We start from the raw sequence: 9580 nt of genomic DNA, 5'->3' as shown, positions 1-9580 counted from the left end.
GAAAAATTGTGCTGTCACCTTCAACTGTTGACCTACAAATCAAACCTTTCAGAAGGACAGGTGTCCTAACACTCAAGACTTACTTTCACAGTTAAGAAATTTCCTGCTGTACTAATTATTCTTTTTTTTTTTTTTTAATTAATTAATTTTATTATTGGTTGCAATCCTTATTTCAAGAAAAAAAAAAAAAAGTCAGTGTTCACACTAGTCTGCAGTAGGTTGAAACGTGAGCCTACTGTGTGTAACTTGTGGATATCATACTGTTTTTAACTGATTTTACAAGCTGTTCCCAAGCCCATCCTCCACCATCCCTTTTCTTTCTCCTCCTCCAGTGGGAACTGGCAGCCAGAGGCTCTTTGGAGGGGCCACTGGTTCCTTGGCCAGTGGCACAACACAGGGACAGCCAGGGCTGGTGGAGGAGGGGCAGGAAGGGTGGTAGGAAAAGCAGAGCTGGGGAAGGGGGAAATAAAAATCAAGGTAGAGGGGACTGTACAATTGCATTGAAAGCAATTTAGCAAAACACACTCTCGTTGGACAGCTTTAAGAACAATGTGAATGAAAACTTAGCAACTTGGGTAGGAATCTTTGAAAATTCTATAAATGTATACTTGAAATTCTGTTTGTATCAAAAAAAAAAAAAAAACAAACAACAAATCACATTTTCTTCTTTCTTTTAACACTGTGTAAAAGAACATTATGCATGTGAGTGGTTTGAGAATTAAATGGTTTAATACTCAGATCTTTGTCTGTGTCTCTGAGTGGTCTGATGCCAATTTTCTCTTTGCTGCCCAAGTTGCCACAGTACCAGAGCCACCAAACTTTGGCAACATGGGAGAGGCTGAGTGGGGCCAGGCTGTTTTTTCTGACCATCTTGGATGAGTTCTGTCCTTTTTTCAAGAACTTTGCCTCATCACTTCTGCAGGCTCAGCACTTCTTGCTCTCATTCTGCAGTCACTGCCAGCCAAGAGTCTGATGCCTTTGGGCAGCATTTTGGTTCAGCACCAGGGCAGGGAGACCCAGGCCTTGCCCTCACCATCCTCATTCCCTGACCTCATCTCCACAGCCCCAGATGAGATGATTGTTTCTGGAGCTGCACAACAAGAGCAGATCAGGGTCCAGCAAGCAAAGACATGGCCATGAGTGCTGGAGCAGGACAGGAAGAGGAAGAGGTGCTTTCTGAAATCATGATTTCAAAAACTTTCCCCCTTTTCCTCCAGAGCCCCAGCTTCTGCACTGCACACACAGCTTCCTTCTGAGTTGTTCCTCCAGGCAAGCACATCAGCACAAAAAGGATTGTATGTGGATGGGACTGATTGCACCATCCCAGAGACACATCAAAGGAGGTGACTCTCTGTGTCCAAACCACTCCCTACTCACAACACCAGACAGATGCTCAAACCTACAGGGGAACAGCAGAGATCATCCTGCCAAACCTCTGACTGCTTCCAAACCTAGAGACCAAACATCTCCCACCAGCTCTTCAGCAGCCTGGCTCATTTCAGGTAACTTTTGGCAAATCAGGGGCTGTTGTTCAGCAGCTCTGTCACCCACCAGACATTCTGCCCAGAGAGGTGTGAAGGTCACTTGGGCTGCTGCTGTTCTGCTGACTTCTGCAGTCTGGGGTTCTGCTGCTGGGACTGGGGCAAGCAGGAAAGGGCCTGTTCACTGAAAAAGGAAAGTTTAAAGTCTAGGAAGTGACTTACTGAAAACTGGTCCATTCAGAGATCAGGTTGTTATGTACAGCTCTACAGGTTTTTAATGTACCAGGGGAGCAGAGTTACAGTTTGAGGTCTAGAAGGAAGACTGGATGTAAGGATGACAGCGATGCTGGACTCATGTTAGGGTGCCACAAAAAGAAATTCAACTTGGAATGAAGGATGGAGCAAGTGAGGTGCCCTCTGCCCAGGTTTACACAGCAAGGAGGAGCAGTAACAGCCCAGCTGGATACTGTCCCTCCTTGCAGCTTATACCAAACAGTAAAACCAACAGAGCAGCCCAGGCTTTGTGGCAGTACCCTACTGCCTCTTTTCCAGAGGCAAGGAAGGGAGAAATGAGGCCCTGGCAGCCCCTTTAGAAGCAAGGATCAGCTATTCTGCCCATGAAAATAATGGTGTTGAGGGCAGCTTCCCGGATGAAGAGCAAGAAGGGTCTGTTGGCATTGAAGATGACTCTGTTCATGGGGAAGGAACGGCCGGAGATGACGACAGCTGTAGCAGCTGATGCCTCACTGCCTTCTTCATTCACCTGCCAACCAAAAGAGATGGGATTAAAATGTGGGCATGATGCAGGATGCAGAGGGCTCACTGTCTTTCCCCAGACTGCTGAGTAAGGGAACACCAAGGGAGTTCAGAGGTATTTTTTTCCCTTTTTTGTGCTTCATGTTTTTAAAAGGAAGACACAAAACCAAGTCTTACCTCAAGGAAGGCTTTGTGGAAAGCCTCAGAAACATACAGGTCTGTACGGCCCTCAGCAATGATACCTGAAACACAAAATGGAGACAGTTCAATCTATGTTTTTTGACAAGAGGCCAGCAGAGAACACACTTCTGTCCTTCATGGCCTGGCATTCAAGCAGAGGACATGCCTACCCTAAAACAAGAAGAATCCCCACCAACTGTAGTTTATTGCTTAACTCCCACACCCTTAGGACAGGGCAGGGCTTCATGTCCATGGTGGGACTTAACCACAGAGTCAGTGCAGCAGTATCTAAACACTTTCATGTTCTCGTTCCTCCTGCTCTGCTGCACTGACTGCCCTGGCACCAGCAAAGTTTTCCTCTACCTCCACCACCCCACCTCCAACTCTGACCTGGGAGCCTGGCGTTTTCTGGACTGAAGAGATCTTCCAGTCCCATTTTTCTCAGCTTTTCCTTGACACTGAAGCTGTCCTCCACACGGAAGCGAGGGAGGTACACGAAGAGGGAAAGCTCCCTCATGGAGTCAATCCAGCCCTGCAGCTTCTCCGATGTCAGGTCTCGTTCCACGTCCACCAGTGGGGTCCCAACATTGGGCAGGACCAGCACCATTGTGATATCATCCCCCTTGTAAGGCAACTCCAGCACCTGGACTTTGTCCTGAGGGATGGATGCATAATGGAATTTGGACTCTTGGTACATAATTGGGACCTGGCAGGTCTCACCGTTTGCTTTATGAAAGGAATCCAGTTTTGTGTTTGGAGCTGGGAACTGGGATTTCCAGTGACCCTAAAAAGAAGATGAAGAAGACAGAGACAAACATGAGCATCATTTTTCTCCCAGGGTAACATGCTGCTCCCCTAGATTTTTTTAGCTGTACCTTAAAATAAATGGTGTTGACCAGGATCAAGACAGTGAGATCGTCGATACCTCCTTCTGGGATCACTTCTGTAATGCGCTTCTCTGTCTTATTAGCCACCCAGTCATTAATAATCTTCCTGGAAAGCTCTGGCTTCTCCTGAAGGAAAATACCAAAACAGGTTAAGTCAAGGGTTTTAAACACCTCTTAAACACCTCTTTATCCCTTCTCCGGGAGACATGTAAACTCAGTGCTCAGGGGACACACACTCAGAGCCAGGGACTGCCCATGGGCAGAAGAGAGGGATGCAGCAAAACCAGAAGGACAGGAGGGGGAAAACACAAACAAACAAACAAAATAAAAAAGAAAAAAATCCCCAGTGGTTCCAACTCACTTTGAAGTTCAAGGGCCAGAGTTTTGCTCCATAAACTATTTCACTAATGTTCTGGTAAGTCTCGTTGAAGACCAAGGATTTCTCCCCAAAGAGGCGGTTGGCTGACACCAGCTCTGAGGATTTGTTGGCTTTCTTGTACAGGCGGCAGTTCAGCTTAGCAAAGAAGAAGTGGATTTGATCAGAGGTCTTCTCTGAAATCGTGTCAAATCGAAAGACCTGGAGGAGCCAAACAGCAAGAAGGGAGATCCATGAGCAGGTTCTTATGCTCCCAGGCTGCACAGCAAGGTGTGATGTGATGCAGCCTTTGCCCCAAAATGATGGAGCAGAGAAATACGCAGGACCTCGGAACTTCATCCTCCGTGTTTAATTTGGAACCCAAATCTACATGAAGGGAATCAGCTCCAGACCCTGTTTTTGAGGTCAAGGTGCAGGATGAAACACTGCTCAGCATGCAGGGGCACTGCTCCTCTTTCTAACCCCAGCTTCTTTGCTTTCCATGCTTTGATCTCAGCTTCTGACTCTCTTTCACCCAGCCTCTTACCCACTCCTGCTTGCTGACACTCCTTTCCTGGAACTATTATCAGGGCTCCTGCCTGGATCTGCCTATTCCTCTGCCTCTCTTCCCCTCCCACTTTTGTTAAGCTGTCAGAGGAAGCTCCATTATTTTGTACATGTGTGCCTCAAATGGGAGCATGGCTTAGCTGGAGTCTTTACATGGTCATGCAGAAGGCACATGAAGGTCTTGGAGATATTTTTCTCTGTGCACCCTGATCCCTGTCAGGGAACAGATCCTACTCTGGCATGGGGCTTTCCCCAGTGCTTTTAAAGTTAACAGATTTTCCTCAGTGTGTTCCCAGCCCCCCTATCACATCCTAGTTAAAGCCTCACACAGGATGATGTGAGCAACATCATCCTGACAGGAACCAGCTCTTGGGTCAATGCAGGTCACAAAAGGACACACAAGGTTCCTGCTAAACCTTCCTCTGATGACATCAAAGGCTGCTCCTTCCTAGGAACAGTTCCCATGGGCTGTTGAGTAACTCTGGTACATCTTCATCTATTTTTTCAGGGACTACATAGCAATCATTTTGAGAGCAGATTTCTGCAGCACAGTGAATTTTTTCTTAGCTGCCTGCTGGAAGGAGAGTTATGATTTGTCTATTACCATCTGCCCTGTTTTCTGTGCTGTAAGGCACAGAAATTCCCACAGCAAGTTGCTCCACACAAACATCCAGAACCTCTGGTACGGTTTCCTTCATGTTAAAGGGGGGCAGGGAGGGGAGGAACTGGTGCTTTCAGAAGGAAAAGAGGCAGTCTGGAGCACAGCATCCCAGATAGCTCAGAGGAAAGAAGGGAAGGGCTGCTCAGAGGGGAAGCCATGAGTGACGGGTTTGGAGATGTGCAGGAGATGTGCAGGTGACCCCATCATTACTTCAGAGGGAGGATCTGCAAAGGTAGCAGCAGCAGCAGGGGTGAGAGGAGCAGTTTCATTCACACCTCCAGGGAAGTGAGGCAAGGAGAAAGGCACCTCTGAGCTGTAGCCTCCCATCTGCAACGAAGATCCACGCAGCACCAAAAACCTCAAGTAGCAGACAAAGTGCCCTCACAGCTGGGTCAGACAGCAAGAAGGGTCTTGTGTCTTGGGTCTTAGACAGTGGCATGTTTGCCCAGTCTGTGAGAAACAAAACTGTTCCCATTCCCTTCCCTCACCTCCCAAATGAGCTTCCTTTCCTCCAGATGAAACTTAACCTCTAAAACCCAGGATCCATACAGGGAGTCAGAGGAAAGAGCTGGGCTCTAAACAAATCCAGAGACAAGCAGCCTGGTACATCCCTCCCAAGGGACTTGTTTAAATAAAAATCTCCCTTCCTGAGCCAAGGAGCCATCCTGACCTGATTCATCACCATCACCTTTGCTGTCTTTCTGACCCTTTCTGACAGCTACAGGAAAAGGCTGAGCAGACATCACCCACCTCCATGAGCTGCTGCAGAGTGCTACCACAAGCCCCAAGCTTGGTCATGGCAAAGGCTGTAGAAATGCTGAGGGGGGACATGAAAATGTTTTCCCCGTTGTCCTTGGAATCAGACAGGTACTTGTAGAAGACAATAGCAAAGCGTGAATTAGCCCTGGAGAGCTCCCAGACCCGGGGATTGGTAGAGCTGGGGAGTTTCCCTTTCTCTGGCTCTTGCCCCTCTCCTTCCTGGGGCTTCTTCTCGGGGTTGCGGTAGATGCAGATGGGATTCACAGGGATGTCCCGGGGCTTTGCTGTGCAGATGTCATCCACAAGGTAGTGCTCAGGGGCACCCAGACCCCAGACACTGAAGAGACACAGCACAAAAAGATGCATTGTCCTGGAACCAGAGAGACAGAGTTTAGACAAACTCACCTGCCCCCCAAAAAACCCACCCAAGCCCACGGGCCCCATTTCAGCCACTATAAATGAGTGACCCCCTGGTTGTTCCCAGTTGTCCATCTGTCCTGGAGCTGCAGGATGAGCCAGAAGGACAGACAGACACCACCAGGAGGTGAGAGCCTCTGAGCACAAAGCACCTTTAGAAACAATATTCTGCTTGCCTAGAGCCCTGGGTACCCTATTTTCAGCAGCAGGCTCAACCCTGACAAGTTTGTACAAAAATGTAGGAATTGGAACTTCTGAGTCCCTTCCTTGACCAGCCAAGATGGTTGCCCTGAAAAGACCCTGCCCATGCTGCATTTCCCTATGTTGCCTGTGACAAGAGCCAGCACAGAAGCCACCAAAGCCACCCAGCTGCAGCCCAGGCACATTTATGCTTCAGTACAAATCCCACCCAGCTTCCTCATAGGGAAAATCCCCAGGCACACCCCAAGCTCCACAGACCAGTTGGCCTTAGGATGTTTGTGACTGTTTCCTTCCCCCTTTTCCAGGGGGAAGCTCCTGGCTTCCCTGGTCTCTTTTCTGCCTTCACCCAAGCTCCTCCATCCCCTTCAATTCCTGTCTGGGCTTTCAGGCTTTAAGGGGTGATCCAGGGATCACTACAGGCAGCAAAGAGAGGTGATAAGGAAGGGGTCTCCAGGGTAGTCAATCCCTCCATGCACTGAGATTTATAACCCCTCAAAAGCACATTTTTTAAGTGGTTATGGTGTAGGTGATGCATCACTTAGGTGGTCCTAAGTTTTCACCACCTCAGATAAAAACTGACTGTCCCTGGTGCCAGAGGAGGGGAGGGTAATGTTCATAACCCTCTTCCAGCAAAAGCAGGTCTCTGAAAACTCCCAGAAAGGCAGGGAGAAGTCCTATTTCCCACCTTTGCTGAAAGCAGGGGATCTGCACAGCCCACCAGCTGTCTGAGGGCCCACAAAAGTGGCATTCCTGCAGGCTGCAGGTTTGAGATGCTCTTTACAAGACTCTGTGTGGGGTTTGTTCACACACACCGTGGGAGGAAGCTCAGAGACTGCAGCCACAACAGTCCAAGAAACAACCACTGGAGAGGGCTGGCAGCCTGCCCAGGACTTGCTCACAATGGAAGACTTTTTTCCAAGAGATGTCTAACTTGGGAAGGCCTCTGCCAGCTCCAATGCCACAGCTCCCAAGCACTGTCTCCTAAGTAACTAAAGATCAGCTGCATTTAGTGCTGGTGACCTCCATGGCTGGGGTCTTGGCAGCACTTGGGGGCCAGTACCTATAGGGAGGAAAATGGGGGCAGCTCAAGGGCTGATCTGGAATGCAGGAGACCTCTGAGTTCTTTCACAACTCCCTGGGCTCTTGAGCAATGAAATCATCTTGGCTCCAGTTCCTTCAAAGCAGAAATTACCTCATTTGGCACCAAGACCCTATTGAGCCCATAGGGGCCATCTCTAGCATGTGCTAATGGCACAGCAGCAAGTACTGCAAGGAAACATGCTAAAGAAGATGGACTTGCTCAGGCCATGGCCACAACTCCTGGTGACAACAACAAGCAGATTATCTTCCAAAAGCTTTAGGATAAATGCAGCACCACAAAAGGTAAAAGAAAAAAAAAATCTAAAAGGGGAGGGAAGTCAACCAAATACAGATATAAAAAGCACCGTCCAGGGCAGGAAGGCAAGAGAAAGGAATACTCTTCAGATAATTGGAATTACTCCAGGAAACACTGCTCTTCCCAACCTTTCACTCCTACAGGAAAAATCAGCAACAAGCCAGGCACACTCCAGTGCTCTGCATCCCCAGGACCAGAGTGTCCCTTTGCTGTCTGCCAGCAGCACTCCCCCACCCCAGCTCAATTGTCACTGGCACAAGAGCTGCTGGTGCCACTGCAAAGAGGACAATGTCACTGCAGTCCCTGCCCTGTCACCTCCACCATGCTGATCTGCCTGTACAAGCACAACTGCCTGGTCCTGATAAGAGAGAGGCAGATTGTGTTGTCCACCATCGGACAGTGCTGCTCATCTCACATCTAAAATCCAAAGCACAAGAGTGAGGGAGAGCACCTCCTCTTCACCCTGTCCTGGTTAAATGGGAAACACTCCTTGTTTCTATTCCACAGGAAAGTCCTGACTCCATCAACTCAAGAGGAGATAGAGGACTTCATAGTGAGTCCAGAGGAGGCCATGGATATGATCCAGGAGCTGAAGAACCTCTCCTCCAATGGCAACAAGCTGAAAATAAATCAGTTGTTCAGCCTGGAGAACAGAAGAAGCCTCTGGGGAGAACTTAGAAGCATCCTCCAAGTACCTGAAGGGGCTACAGGAAATCTAGGAGAGACTTTTTACAAGGGAATAGAGTGATAGGAAAAGGGGGAATGGTTTCAAGCTGAAAGAGGGGAGATTTAGATGAGAGATTGGAAAGAAAATCTTCCCTGGGGGGGTGATGCCTGGGAGTGTTCAAGGGCAGGCTGCAAGGTAACCCTTGCTATTTCTGAGGCCAGCTCTTTGCTGTAAGCCTTGGCCAAACCCCACTCCTCTTCCCTCACAGCTCTGAACACCTTGTGTCAGCTTTTATTCTGCAAGGACCCCAAAAAGTATTACTGCAACATCACAGCCTGAAAGGGGTCACTGGCAAGGAAGAATGTTAACAATTAGGAAGGACTCTTTTCCTCTGCTTCACCTCTGTGAAAACCACAGCAAGTCAAGAAAAATGTTGCTGATTCAGCTGAAAATCAGAAGGCTCTGGGCATCCACACCAGCTGTGGAAAGCACCTGGGCACAGCCCATCTCTATCCCCCTGTCTCCCATAGTTGTGCAAAAGGACAACTTGCTGGGCTTGTCCTCCAGCAATTCCTCCTCCACCCCACTGACCCTCCAGGTGCCACCCTCTGTGATGCCAACTTCCCCCAGCACCCACCCAGTTTGCTGAAGAACCCAAGCAAGCGTTAAGTAGCTCAAACCATTTTGAGATTGACTTTGGGTCTTGAGAAGAAAAGTCTTCCCTGCCTTCCAGCTTCCAAATAAGAGTACACAGCACAGCAGCAGTGCTTTTACAGCCAGGAAAGAGATCACTTGGGACAATCTAAGCTTTTAAATTGCTCTCCACTATACCCCAAGCACTATTCTCTGCATGACAAAGCATTGCTACAGGTTGGGGAGGAGAGGCAGGCAGGACCCTTCAGTCAGCTGTACAGCCTTGGTGAGAGCTGGGATGGGAGAGCCCTCTCAAAATGGCTCCTTGGGTTCATGCCCAGAGTGAAAAAACACTCTATTAGCAGCTAAAATCCATGGGCTAATGAAAGGGAAAAGACCCTGTGACAAAAAATTAATTAATGATGAAAGATTAAGGGAATTGGTTTCTCTTACCTGCCCCTGTACCTCCAGCCTTCTGCTTTTAGTATTTAAATGCAAATTGTGATGAGGACATAAAGTGTTGCTTGAGTCCAAAGCAGTTTCCTCACTGGGTTTCTGTGCTCAGACAGAGCTGAGAGAAAAGCAGGGGAGGGTGGGAGGGCAATAGGATGCTGAGGCCA

At 48.6% G+C, this 9580-nt stretch overlaps 1 protein-coding gene across 2 annotated transcripts; it reads right to left on the bottom strand.

Moving 5' to 3' along the window:
• Positions 1-611: 611 nt before the first annotated feature.
• SERPINC1 (serpin family C member 1) lies at positions 612-9580 on the bottom strand. Of its 2 annotated transcripts, XM_030455228.1 has the most exons (8): positions 9414-9580; positions 5638-6016; positions 3666-3881; positions 3293-3430; positions 2808-3201; positions 2415-2479; positions 2084-2244; positions 612-1922 (listed from the first exon to the last, which is right to left on the bottom strand). In XM_030455228.1, the coding sequence occupies exons 2-8, from the start codon at positions 6010-6012 to the stop codon at positions 1778-1780; spliced, it is 1494 nt and encodes a 497-aa protein (XP_030311088.1). In that variant the 5' UTR covers positions 6013-6016; positions 9414-9580; the 3' UTR covers positions 612-1777. The 2 variants fall into 2 exon arrangements, with proteins under 2 accessions (XP_030311088.1, XP_030311089.1); XM_030455229.1 differs by having other exon boundaries at positions 1881-2244; positions 9414-9579.

This window comes from Calypte anna, chromosome 8 (assembly GCF_003957555.1).
Source record: "Calypte anna isolate BGI_N300 chromosome 8, bCalAnn1_v1.p, whole genome shotgun sequence".
NCBI classification, from domain to species: Eukaryota; Metazoa; Chordata; class Aves; order Apodiformes; family Trochilidae; genus Calypte; species Calypte anna.
Note: the sequence above shows the minus strand (reverse complement) of the source record. Positions and strands in the feature narration are given on the sequence as shown.